The sequence below is a fragment of the Saimiri boliviensis genome, chromosome 6, assembly GCF_048565385.1.
Source record: "Saimiri boliviensis isolate mSaiBol1 chromosome 6, mSaiBol1.pri, whole genome shotgun sequence".
Taxonomy (NCBI): Eukaryota; Metazoa; Chordata; class Mammalia; order Primates; family Cebidae; genus Saimiri; species Saimiri boliviensis.
The window spans coordinates 47,329,794-47,344,288 of NC_133454.1; the positions used below are offsets into that span (position 1 = coordinate 47,329,794).

At 38.0% G+C, this 14,495-nt stretch overlaps 1 protein-coding gene across 1 annotated transcript in view; it reads left to right on the forward strand.

Moving 5' to 3' along the window:
• The first annotated feature begins 583 nt into the window (after positions 1-583).
• The window catches only part of SIK2 (salt inducible kinase 2), a 120,829-nt gene continuing 106,917 nt past the window's right edge, over positions 584-14,495 (forward strand). The window contains exons 1-2 of the mRNA XM_010334583.3: positions 584-863; positions 14,286-14,402. Coding sequence (XP_010332885.1) covers positions 729-863; positions 14,286-14,402 — 252 coding nt within the window. The 5' untranslated portion in view covers positions 584-728. The remainder of the gene's footprint in view (positions 864-14,285; positions 14,403-14,495) is intronic.

Consider the following 14,495-nt stretch of genomic DNA (forward strand, 5'->3'; position numbering starts at 1 on the left):
GCGCTGACATTCTGTGAGTCTATAAGCGACCGTACTGCTGTCAGAATGACTCCTCGGAGACATCAAAGCGTAGAGGGGTTTATTATATATAGAAACGAGATGAGAAAAGGATACAAAGAAAAGAGCCTGTGAGCAACGCATTGCTCAGCCACAGTTCTTTGCAGGTGCCAAATTTAGGGCTGGTTGTACCTGTAGGTGAGAGGTTTTGGCGGGAAGGTCCCCGGGTGGGCGGAGAACGCCGGGATCGGGAAGGAGACCTCAGGCCGCATCCAGGTCTCTGCACCGCTCTGCACGGTCCGCCAGGGCTCGCTCTTGCCCTTTGCCTGGAAGGCCGAGGAAAGGAGCGGGCCGGGCGGCGACCCCGCCCCTGGCAGCGGCGAGGCAGAGAGGCGAGGGGAGGGCGTCTGAGCCCGGAAGGAGTGCGCTGGTCCGGCCCGCGCCCCTCCCCGCGCGCCTTTCCCCACTCTCCCCCTCCCGCCGCCGACAACGGCGGTGCTCTGGTCGCCATGGTGACCAATCCAGGCCCGGGCCCGCCCCCGCCCCCCTTCCCCGGCCCCCTGACGTCGGCGCACGTCAGCGGCGGCGCGCGCCTGGCTGGGCCCTGCGGAGCGGGAGGGAAGGAGCGAAGGAGCAAGCGGAGCGGCCGTCGCCCAAGCCGAGACGCGCTGCCAGCCCTCCCGCCTGCCCGCCCGCGCTCCTGTCCGCCGTGTCTAGCAGCGGGGCCCAGCATGGTCATGGCGGATGGCCCGAGGCACTTGCAGCGCGGGCCGGTCCGGGTGGGGTTCTACGACATCGAGGGCACGCTGGGCAAGGGCAACTTCGCCGTGGTGAAGCTGGCGCGGCACCGGATCACCAAGACGGAGGTGCGGCCCGGGGCTTGGCGGGAGCGTCGGAGGCGAGGGTTCGGGAGAGGAGCTGCTTACAGAGAGGGGCGGCCGCAGTGGTGGGACGGGGGAGCCCCGAGAGGCCGCGCCACTGGCGGAGGCGAGTGGGCCTGGGACTGTGAGGACCCAGGAGGTGCAAGGGGGTCGGTGAGCAGCGAAGGGATTGGGCCCTGACACCCGGACCCGAGAGTCGTCCGACTGGAAACGCCATCAGCCGGGGCTTTGCTTTCCCCTACGCCACCCGCGGTGGCCACCCGGAATTTCGCCCAGAGCCCCCCAGTCGGGCCGTGACCTGGTCTGTGGCCTCCGCTCCGGAGCCCAAGTTCCGCGTCTTCCCTGCTTTCGGCTGGGGGTGGGGTGGGAGGGGAAGTCTCGGTGTTCCCAGGCTGCGCCGTGAGAGACGTCGCCGGCCCGAGGAGGGGACCGCCTGTGCTTGGGCTCCGCGGATGGGGGACCGTGCGGCCCCCGTGACCCCAGCGCCCCTCCCCTGCCTAGCGAGGAAGGTCCCCGTGGCTGGGAATGTCCGCACGGCCACTGTCCATCTTCTCTCCTTCTTTTTGCCCCACGGTGTCTCTAATTTGGTGTCTGGCTAGCTTGATCTCTTGCCTGGGGCATTTCCATTTAATGCTCCAGACAATAGAACTGGTTAAAATGGTCATCTCTGCACTTGCACAGTAAGTGGGTTGATCTTTCTTATATAGGGTTGTCCCTGTACCAGGTGTGCATTCTGGCTGTAATACGCATTCTTTAAACCACATCAGATTCTGCCTCTACTCATAAAGCCCTCAGCTGCTTCCTGACGGTGAATCCTGCACTCTCTTCATTGCACATTCTAATGCACCGCACATATTCTCTCACAAGTCTCTGTTCTTACCTAACCCGCCCCCCTTCCTTCCACTGCCTCAAGCTGCTCTCCTCAGGGTCTCTATTTTAAGACGTGCAAATTAAATACCTTAGAAGAACAGTAGAAACAAAACCATTCTTTAGAATAAAACCTAGTCGTTTTGACATGCTCTACTCTGCCTTATTGTAGTTCCTCCTGGAGTTTCATCCTTTTCCTGTGTGTGTGTGTGTGTGTGTGTGTGTGTGTGTGTGTGTGTGTGTGTTTGCCCTCCGGTTTTGCTCCTATTCTCCTCTTGCCCTTATTAGTACGAATGTACTAGAGTTTGAATGTAGCGTAAAGTAGGACTTTTTCAGAATGACTTATATAAGGCGAGGGGCACTTACAAACCTGAGTGATTTTTATAGTTGCAGTTGTACTTAGAAGTTTTGCTTAATGCCCATTTCCAGAAGGAAGGGGTATATGTCATTCTGTCTTCTTTACTTTTTGCCTTCCTCTGCTGATCCTGAAACGGTCCAAATCTGACTTGTCTTTTAGAATAAGGACCAAGGTCAGATATTTTCTTCTCACACATTTACCTGTTAGCAATTTAGATGCTTTGTAATGATAATGGTAACTTGACTATAGTGATACTGATAAATCTTTGCATAGTTTAATCTGATCTCAGTATTTTTTAAAATGAAGAAATCGGTTCCATTCCTCTGCAGAGCCATGGCCTAATGCCATGGCATTTCCCTTTAAGTTACATAAAAGAAGGCATTTTAAATGCACATTTTATGAGCCCTTGCTTAATGTCTTTCTAAAAACAAACAAACTGTGAGTTATAGCGAAGTCCTACAAAACTTTTGAACTGTAGTATATTGTGTGGTTGAATTCCAAATCCATCAGTTGACAATATTTTTTTCTCATCGGCTCTTACCGGGATTAGTAGCAAGATTTAATTAAGTCATCTATTATTTATCAGGTCAAATTTAGTTAATACAGTATCTATTTAAGAGCTTCGTAAGTAGAATGACACTATCTTGAGATTGACAATTCAAATGGTGTCCCTTTTAAACTGATATATCTTAAAGAGCTAGGGGGCACTATGGAGTAACGTCGTGGTTTGGTTATCTGAGTAAGATCAGTGCATTCATTTGTAATTGAAAGCACTGGTCAGATCGTGCAAGAGGACTTAGATCCTAAATCATGTGTGTAGTATCTGTGTGTGAATTGATTGACGTTAAAAGCTAACTGTTTAGTCCACAGAACCCATTTCCCTTGTGCTTTTCTGAAGAAGTTGTTATTAACATATAAAAAGAAATAGTGTGAATTTGACTTGGGTGAATGTGAGTATCTGTAATTTGGTGGGTATGATTGGAGATACTAAGGTAGAGAGGGGTAAGTAAAATGTCAAAGCAATTGAACAGAAAAGTTCTATAGATCTCTAGGTTGTAAAGTTGTTCTGAATTTTTTTTTTTTTTTAAGATGGAGTCTCGCTCTTGTTGCCCAGACTGGAGTGCAATGGTGCAATCTCCCCTCACTGCAACCTCTGCCTCCGGGGTTCAAGTGATTCTCCTGCCTCAGCCTCCCAAGTAGCTGGGATTACAAGCGCGCATCACCACACCTGGCTAATTTTTTGTGTGTGTTTTTGGTAGAGACAGGGTTTCACCACGTTGGCCAGGCTCCTTTCGAACTCCTGACCTCAAGTGAGCTGCCTGCCTCAGCTTTCCAAAATGCTGGGATTACAGGCGTGAGCCACCTTGCCGACCCGGTTGTTTCTTAAATTATTCCACTGGAGTAACAATTCCATTGTTAATGAGGTTTTTTTTAACAGCAGTTATTTATCCTTATTCATTCGCTGGATAAATGTATTTTTTAATAAATAAAACTACCTTAAAAACTGTAAGATGGCTACTGAAAACTTTTGTTTTAAATTCAGTTCTCGTTGCTGAACATACTACAGTAGTTATCGTGAGAACAATGAATATGGTATAAATAAAATATCAGCAAAATATCACAATTATACTTATTACTAATAAAAGTTTCTTCATATACTATGCTTTAACATCGATACAAGTTTGTCTTTTAAAACTTAGAGGTATTTTTTCCCCAGGTTAGATCCTGAGGCAAATTTTAGGTCTCAGACATCTATGTAATGAACATTTGGACTCTTATTTTTAATTGGCTCTTCTCTGTCTCTTGTTCTATGTCACTCACAAATGATGTATATCTACGGAACTTGGGAGATTCAAGTCTCTCTTTTAGAAAAAAAAATAGTAGACAAATTTTGGTCAAATCTATCATTTTGGTCAAATCTATCAAATAGTTTAACATTGTTTATGAAATATAATTACATCATCATCTGAAGTGGTATTGTGTTAGTTCTCTATGTGAATTTTGCACACAAAAGGGAAGACAGGTGGTGGTAGAATTCAGCTTCCTAATACACTTTGTAAAAGCTTTGTAGTATTAGTTTGTGGTTTATGAATTAGAGATGCTAATTTTATAAAATTAGGATAATGGGAAAAGATTAATAGCATGTAAGCTGTTAAACTTTCAGGCAGTAGTGGTTACTTGTTTGCTGTTCTGCGAGTGTTCTTAAGCAGTTTATTTTACCAATACTATACAATACTAGGAAATAACTTTTTCCTTGTAGTTAATGGTATAGCTAGTTTTTTGTCTCTTAAGTAAAATTCTAGAAAAGCCAGTTGTACACTTAAATTTTTTTGTATTCTATTTAAGAAATAGTTTCTTTCTTGTTGTTCAGGACGAAAGAAAGAAAAATAAATAAATAAGTAGTATCTTACTATAATATAAAAAATAAGAGTATAATGAACAAAAAAGTGTACATATAATTCCTCCACCAATGGGAATAACCCATCTTTAACATTATGACACTAGTCTTTTTATTTAAATGCATTTTTTCCACATGAGAGCACGTGGTACATATATATAAATTTTGTTCTTTTTTTCAACTTAATATTATAATATAAGCATTTTGCTTATTATATATAAGTTTATAAAGACATTTTTGTTAGCTGCATGGTGTTCTACCTTGTGGATGAATATCATTTTACCTAACAATTCCCTTATTGATGAATATTATATAGTTTTCAGTTTTTGTTTATAGCAAATAATTTGCAGTGAATATTTTTGTGTCTATAGCTGTGTGTACATTTTACATTTTTGGGGAGGGGGAGGAGGAATTGCTGGTAAAGTCCGAAAAGGAAATTTACTAAGTAACAAGGTATTATGTTTACATTAAAGAGTAGTGTATTTTTATTACCAAATCTGTCATGTTTATTATTGAAAAATTAAAAGTATAAATAGGAGGCCAGGCTAGATGGCTGACACCTGTAATCCCAGCACTGTGGGAGGCCCAGGCAGGTGGGTGTTTTGAGGCCAGGAGTTCAAGACCAGCCTGGTCAATATAGCAAGACCCAGTCTGATTAAAACACACACACACACACACACACACACACACACACACACTCTATAAATAAATGAAAAGAATTCCCCGTAAAATCACAACCCGAGAGATAGCCATAGCTAGTTATTTTCAGACCTTTTCTATGGTAGATAACTGAGTTTTTCTCAATACCATAACTCTTATATTGCTTAGCTAAAGAGCATGGAAATGTATAGTCTATGGAATCTTAAAGATATTTCATAGAGATTCTATAAATGACCTTATTAAAATGGCATGTGGGTGTTAGGCTGCTTACTTACCCAAAGAGAACTTGGAATGCAAAACTGTTAACAAGGACATTCTGAAAACTGCATTTGTTTGCTGGAAAGCTTTCTATATGCATTTTGGGGATTTTATAGTTAGACATAATTCTTTACTACCTTAAAATGTAAGATTTGTTAAAGGTTTTCAAAATTGTTAAGGTATTAAAATTGCATTTTTATAGCAAAGGTAGAAACAAGAGAAAGGCATATTACACCCTGATTATGATGTTTCTTGAAGAGAACTCATTTTTAAAATACTTTTGAATTTTCTATTTTGCTTTAAAATTAATTTTAAGGCTCCTTTCAGCAGTCTTGGTATTAATCTTGTACTATGAAATATTCCAAATATCAAGAAGCAACTGTACTATGTGCAACAGAAGCACTTGTTAGCAAGTAACTCAATCACTGATATTTGTATCTAGTCTTTTGTATGATCTTTGTGTATTGAAATTAAAATTATATTTGTCATGGAATATATATGCTTTCATAGAATTTTTCTCTAGTTTACTGGCACCCCGGACAAATAGTATTTGTTAGATTATTCTGCTAACTATTGTTCAAAATGATCTGCTCTTTTTTGGGAGTAAAGCAAACATGCAAAGTAAGAGTTGTGTAAATGTTTATATTCTGTAGAAATTTTAACTTTAACAGAGTTTAATGTGTTCTGATTTTAAATCCTCTGGGAAATTCTCAGTACCAGTCAATTAAGAAAACATTTATTTGGAAATAACTGAAACTGGCCTATCTTCTTGGATTCATTTGATTTACGACTCACTGCTGATTGCAGATTCATTTCCTTGGAGGCAAATGGGTTCCAGAATTCATTAGGCTATCTTTCTTTTCGCTTTATTGTATGTAGTACCTCTTCTTTCTTCTACCTTCCACCTCCATCTTTTCAAAATAAACTATATAAAGGGTTCTTTATTCCGAACATTGATGTAGAATACTTTCCCATCCTTCACAGAGAAATAGTCTGTATATCCAGTTTGCGGTATTAGAAGATTGAAAGATAAACTTGGGAATTCCATCAGAAACTCATTTAAAATTTTTTTTTTAAATACTTTAAACAGATTAAGAGATGAACATTAGACGAATTAAACTGAGGAACATTCCTAAAATTTATTTTAAGTTCTTCTTGAAAGTAAACGTAGTATTTATGTGATTTCTCCCAGTTACAGAAGTCAGTGCATCTTCATTGTAAACATTGTTGAAAAGCCCAAAGAAGAAAATTAACATCCTTGTTTACTACTCTCCAGACCCAGAGATAATGGCTGTTAATATTTGGTTCATCTAATTCTAGTTATTTACATATATTTTTATGTGTATAATAAGTTGATGTCATGTATATGTGACATAATCTGTTTTTTACTTAACATGTTATTAACATTTCCCCAAGTTTGAAAACTATGTATAGCAATGGTTAAATAGTATTTGTGCATTTGACTATCCATCTTTTATTTAATCAATTTCCTATTGATTGCTGTTTCTCTTCCTAAAATAATGTTTCACAGAATATCCCTCTACATACATTTTTGTGCATGTGTCTGATTATTTCCTCAGTGTAATTGCATAGCAATGGAATTCTTGGGTCAAGGAGTATATTCATTACCTATCTTATGGTGTAGGTTGCCAAATTACCCTCCAGAAAAGGAATACTCATTAATTTTCACCAGGAAGAACTCACATTTGGCAGGAATATTATTTTCTAAATCTCTGTCAGTTTGATAACAGAAAGTAATATTCTTTGCTACTTTTAAAATTTTTTTCTACTTTTTAAATTGGCAAATGTTTATATTTCTGTTACTTTAATTTGCATTTCTTTGATTACTTTGTACAGTTTTATATGATGATTTGCATTCCTTTTATAAATTCTTTTTGTCCTTTGACTCATTTAATTGTATTGTCTTTTTTGTTGATTTGTTTAAATACTTTTTACGATAGGGGATTATTTTTAATCACTTCTTTTATAGTCTTAAAAATTCTCAGTTTAATTTTTGTGAGTATAAAACCATAGGACCATTTACCTTTCTTCCAATCTGTTTTTCTTACCTACTATTATAAAAGTCAGATCAATTTTTGTGGGGGAGGTAGGGGTCAGGGTCTCGCTCTGTTGCCCAGGCTGGAATACAGTGGCGAGATTACAGCTCACTTTAGCCTCCACCTCCCAGTCTCAAGTGATCCTCCTACCTCAGCCTTCCAAGTAGCTGGGACTACAGGTGCACACTACCACACCTGGCTAATTTTTAAATTTTTTTGTAAAGACAAGGTTTTGCCATGTTGTCCAGGCTGATCTTGAACTCCTTGACTCAAGCAGTCCTCCCACCTTGGCCTCCCAAAGTGCTGGGATTACAAGCACAAGCCACCATACCAGCTGTCAAATCAAATCCTAATGATAATTTATTATTTGAATAATTTTAAAAGCCAAATTTACATTGGACAAAAGTCTACTTTTTATTTATTCTGAGAGGGTAACTTGGGAATTCTTTGTTTTACTGCTGACTTTTACTGCTTTTAGAAATTGTTTCCTTATAGACCACACACTTGCTTTTCAATCAGATGATAGGCCAGTAGGTTGTAATTCCACCAGTGATTTGTTGTATAAGTTGAAAAGTGTATTTATTTTTTAATTTCAAAGGTCTAGCGTATGGTAGGGCTAATACTACTTGGTACTTCAGAAGGGCATTGTAGAAATTAGTATGTTTGCAATAGGACTGGAGCAATATTATCTAAGATAACAAACACATGTTAATCCCTTCTAATTTCTTATTAGAAGAGTAGTTCTTATTGTGTAATTATTTGTAAAATCTCCAAAAGCTACTTTTTTTGGTTTTAATCTGTGGATTTATAGAACCCAAAAGCAATTTTTATATGTATGGTTTCTTTAAATGCATGAGATTACTATTTCTTTTATGAGAAGTTAATTTTTTTTTTTTTTAAATCAGACAGGATAAGCTGGGCGTGGTAGTTCACATCTGTAATATCAGCACTTTGGGAGGTAGAGGTGGGTGGATCACTTGAGGTGAGGAGTTGGAGACCAGCCTGGCCGACATGGTGAAACTCCATCTCTACTAAAAATACAAAAAGTAGCCTGGCGTGGTAGTGCATGCCAGTAATCCCGGCTACTCGGGCAGGAAAATCACTTGAACCCTGGAGACAAACTTTGCACAGAGCCGAAATTGCACCACTGCATTCCAGCCTGGGTGACAGAGCAAGACTGTCTCAATGGAAAAAAAAAAAGATAACATAAACATTTTGAAAAATGAAACAATTCCTTTTATTCATCAGTTTAATACTTTTTACATTTCTCTCTTACATTTAATTCCTTGTCCTCCTACATAAAATTTGTATTTTATATAGTTGTTACTTTCATATGTATTTTTTTTAATTTCACATAGTTAGAAACATTTCCATTTATATGGTCTTCTTAATATTTAAACCATAAAATAATATAACCGTTTTCTGAAGAATTTTGAAAATGAGAAAATGAAAACTAGTATTTCTCAGATGAAGAAGTTAGTATTTGTGATAAGTAACTATGTCATTTTTACAGGGTTTTTTCCTTATTAGAAAAGTAATACATGTTCACTGAAGGAAAATTGCACAGAAAGTACAAAGCAGGGAAAGAATAATCCATGATCTTTTTACTCCGATAATATTTTTGCCACATTTGCATCTCGTTTTTTCACATCTTTTTCTTCTCATACCTTATGCTGAGACTGCACTGATATCTCATTTTTTAGTACTCTATTGATTATATGTACACATAAGACTGGGGAGGTGGCTCACACCTGTAATCCCACACTTTTGGGAGGCCAGGGTGGGAGGATCACTTGAGCCTAGGAGTTTGAGACCAGTCTGGGCAACATGGTGAAACCCGATCTCTACCACATATATACATATATACAAAAATTAGCACACTGTAGTGGTGCACACCTGAAGTCCCAGCTACTTGAGAGGCTGAGGTGGGAGTATCATTTAAGCCTGGGAGGCGGAGGTTCCAGTAAGCTGAGATCATACCACTGCACTCCAGCCAAGGCAGCAGAGCAAGACCCTCAAAAAAAAAAAAAAAAAAAAAAGTACACATATATCTTTGTCATCATTTAAGATTATTTCCTCAAATAATTCTCAGAAGAAGAGTCCTTAAGCTACATGAAATGGATGATTTTTAAGGTTTATAATAAAGACTGCTGAATTGCTTCCCAGAAAAATTATAATCTATTTTATATTCCTACTAACAATATCTAAAATGAACATCTCATTGAACCTTAGCTGACAAGGTTATTTATTTTTTAATCTTTGTGAATATGATATTTTGTTTTTAATTAATATTTCCCTGAGTATTTGGAAGTTGAATATTCAGTGTTGCTACTTTATGTGGGATTTAATTTGATAATGATCATTCTAGTTTGTCCTAATGCTCTTCAGTTTATAGAAGGAAACTTTCTTCAGTCCTTTAGTAGAAGGAGTATTCATTTTTGTATCGTCATATAAATTTATTGAAGATTTTTTTAAAGATGACGTATGTAATTAAGAATTAGAGAGTTGATTAGATGAACACGAAAAAAGGGATCTTTCCATTTGTGGAGTTCCCTTCTTGACCTACTTTCTTGTTATTTTGTCCCTTATTCTATGTTCAGAACTAAATAAGAGAGGGGATGTAGAGAGGAAGTTCCTAGAAACCTAAGTTTATTCTAATCCTTAAAATGAACTATTGGAACACAACCCTTTTGCAAATTAAGGACTTTCAGTGCACCTTTGGGGAAATCCTCAAACACAATTTTTTTTGTTGATAAAATGTGTTCATCTTCTTCTTACAGACCTATTAAATTCTTTAAGGGTAGGAATCAAATCTCATATATTTTTATATCCCAGGTATAATTCCTGGCACACAAAAGGTGCTCCGTAAATGTATTACTAATAGACGCTTTGAAATAGTGAAAAGATTGAAGTTGGAGTTAGAAGACCTGGGGTTTTTCTCCTTTAATTCATTAGAGTTTTAAGACCTTTGTAGATTATATGACATTATTTGAAAGTCATTTTCATCAAATCATGAGTATACTGCTTGTTCCATTTACTTCACAGAATTTGGAAATAAATGAGATAAAACTTAAAGTATTTTTAAAAGTGCTGTGCAGTTGTGAAAGTCATTGCCATTGTTAGTATTATACATATTTCTGGGAAGTACTTGATAGAGAGCTCCATTGTTAAATTACCTGAATGACTTTGGCAGAGACTGCTAGCTGATCACTGAAAACTCTACTGTTTCCCCTTCTTTCTGGGCCTACAGCTGGACAATTTCTATGCCTCCTTTGCATTTAGGTGTGGTCATATGCCGAGTTCTAACTAATGGAATGAACAGAAATAATAGGCACCACTTCTAGGCCCTGCCCATAAAATCACCTGTGAGGATCCCTTAAAGTTCTTTTTTCCTTCTATCTTGCTGGAATGGAGACCACCCTCAGGTTAACCTTGGAAGCCGCAAATTAAAGATATTAAAGCCTCTTTGAACGTCAAATGCCTGCCAACTTCATTCATCTAGTTCTGCTACATGAGCAAGAAATAAACTTGTATTGAGTTTAAATCATATGTTTTAGGGTATATTTGGTAAAGCGGTTAGACTACTCGTGTTACAAGGAACATGTTAATTCATGCTCTGCTTTTTCTTTAGAGAAGTATAATCCGCTTATAATAGTTCTAATAGCCTTAGAAATAAAGGATAGCAATGTAAATATATATATAAATGGTCACAGACAGATGGATAAACTCGGTAACCCAAGATAAAATTGAAGCAAGAATTATATCATTTGAGAATTATTTTGTTAAGTTAAACAATGAGATTTATAATTTTTTATTATTAAAGTTTAATTAGATAACATTTTTAACTTTTTAATATATGTCATATATTTTTCACTTTTTCATTGTTCAGGCCAAGGTTCCAAAAGGGTATAAAAAAGGAGATTTATCTGGGTAATACCTTGCTTTAATTGATATTTAGTATCCAAACTCTTTAATCCCATTAAATGCGATACTCAAGATATGTACAGTATAAAATTGTTGCATGATTCCTATCCCTCCAAAAACTGTGATCTCTTCTCTCCGTCTCTTTCTATTACATGATTGTGACCCATGTCATTATGAAAGTTTTTTGTTGGTTGAGGATATTCAATTAGACATTTATGCTTTTATCTGGCAGCTGTTACCCAAAGTAATGGATAATAATGAACTGTATCATAGTCTTAATTGAGGGGGGGTTTCTTTAAATATATTTAGGTTTGAGGTGGTCCAATAATATTTCTAATGGGAAGTATAGTATTAATCAGTCTACTTATATTTTGATTTTGGTAATAATTAAGACACCACCAAACATAATGAAAACAGCTATCACAGAACCCATGTCCTTTACTGCCTAGAAAAGAAGCTTTGTTCTTGAAAGTATAATATTCTTAGGCAATACATTTTATACATTGATTAGTAATCGGATTTACCCTGGGAAGCTTGGAGCGTTCTACAATTAAATCAGGAAACAACCTGTGGGCAGCAAGTTAGAAACAGAGAAAGGTAAGAAATGAAACTTAATAGAGCTTTAGGAGATAATAGCAAAGGATAGAGCAGCCACAAGGAAAGAAGAAAAAAATTACAGTTGACCCTTGAACAAGGCAGAGGTTAGGAGAACTGACCATCTCATGTACTTGAAAGTATAATATTTTGCTCCCCCCAGATTTTTTTTTCCCCGTGACGGTGTCTCGCCCTGTTGACCAGACTGGAATGCAGTGGTATGATTTTGGCTCACTGCAGCCTCCACCTCCTGGGTTCAAGCAATTGTCCTGGCTCAGTCTCTCAGGTTGCTGGGATTACAGGTGCCTGCCACCATGCCTGGCTGATTTTGATGTTTTTAGTGGAGACAGGATTTCACCATGTTTCCCAGGCCGGTCTGAAACCCCTGACCTCAAATGATCAGCCCTCCTCGGCCTCCCAAAGTGCTGGGATTACAGGTGTGTGCCCAGCCTGACTCCACCAAAATTTAACTACTAATAACCTACTGTTGACCGGAAGCCTTACCAATAGCATAAGCAGTCCATTAACACATATTTTGTATGTTACATGCATTATATACTTTATTCTTACAATAAAGTAAGCTAGGGAAAAGAAAATGTTAAAATCACAAGGAAGAGAAAATATTTATTACTTATTAAGTGAAGTGGATCATCATAAAGGTCTCCATCCTTATTATCTTCACGTTGAGTAGGCTGAGGAGGAGGAAGAAGAGAAGTTGGCCTTGCTGTCTTAGGGATAGAAGAAAATTTGTCTATCATTGGACCCATGCAGTTCAAACCCATGTTGTTCAGGGTTAACCATAATTGTATAAATAAGAGACTGAAGGAATTATGTGAAATGGCAAGCTGAGTCCTATTTTCTTGGATACCTTTTGGAAGCATTGAGCTATCATGGCATGTGCAATTGCTGATGTTAAAAGTTATCCTCAGCTGGGCATAGGAGTCCATCTCATAAATAAATAAATAAATAAAAGTTATCCTGAGGCCAGGTGTGGTGGCTCATCCCTGTAATCCGAGTACTTTGGGAGGCTGAGAAGGGAAGCCAGGAGTTCAAGAGCAGCCTAGTCAACATAAAGAGACCCCCATCTCTATTTAAAAAAAAAAAAAAGTTACCCGAAACAATAACATAAGGCTAAATTATGTTTAGAATACCCTTTGATATAATTTGAAGTACATTTTAGAGTTTTTTCAAAACTTAAATTTGGGTGATTCTCAATTATCTGAAAATTTATTTAAATCAGGATATTTTCCAACCAAATATCTACTAATTTTAATAAATTAGTTCCTTTTAATTGCATGATAAAAGCATGTAATCATTGGTTTCTGCCTACTTAGTCATTTACCTTCAAATATAATACCTTCAAATTGTTAACCTTGGAATTTCTGAAATAAAATTCCTTTTACAAAGTTAAATTTTAGTGTAGTTACTAACATTTTAGTTTTTGCACTTAAATTTTTAAAAGAAAATCCAGTTGGTATTTCTTAATGTAGTGAGTTTTGATTTTTTTATTTTTAATTTTTGAGACGTACTCTCAATTTGTCACCAGGCTGGAGTTCAGTGGTGCGAGCTCGGCTCACTGCAACCTCTGCCTCCTAGGTTCGAATGATTCTCCTGGCTCAGGCTCCCGAGTAGCTGGGACTACAGGCACATACCACCAGGCCCAGATAATTTTTAGTAGAGACAGGGTTTCACCATGTTGGCCAGGATGGTCTCAATTTCTTGACCTCGGGATCTGCCTACCTTGGCCTCCCAAAGTGCTGGGAGTACAGGTGTGAGCCACCGTGCCTGGCTGAGTTTCAATATTTTATATTCAGCTTTTTGTCTGTATTCTTTGAAACTTACCACTTGCTTTTCTAGGAAAATAGTATTTCACTGCAACAGAAGCTATCTTCTGAACTGTCTTCTCCTTTGCTGATTATTTGCTTATAGGTATTTTACAGTGGGATGATAAATAGTTGATATAGCTCCTAATTTAATAAAATAAAGATTTTATTTTTTCAGTTTGTACAGAAGTAAAAAGACCCATTACCATAGTACTAAAAGAGAAACATGTTTTCTTAAAGTAACTTTGCAGCGTTATTCTTCATAGCACTCTGAAGACACTGCCAAACAACATTTACTGCCTTACATGTGATATTAGTTTAAGAAATATTTGTTGAATGAATGAGCATTGAATTTAAACTAGCTATCATCAGGGTCAGGAACCTACAGGTGAAATCTCATGTCACTTATTGACTAGAAAATGTTAACTTTGGTATACTAATTGTATTTATTTGTGTTCTGGGATACAGGTGGCAATAAAAATAATCGATAAGTCTCAGCTGGATGCAGTGAACCTTGAGAAAATCTACCGAGAAGTACAAATAATGAAACTGTTAGACCACCCTCACATCATCAAACTTTATCAGGTATGACTCAGCCTGACACTGTCTCCATTCATTCCACAAAATAGTTCTCTACTTTGTATCATGATTTTTCTTCTTATATTTGTTTTTCTAATC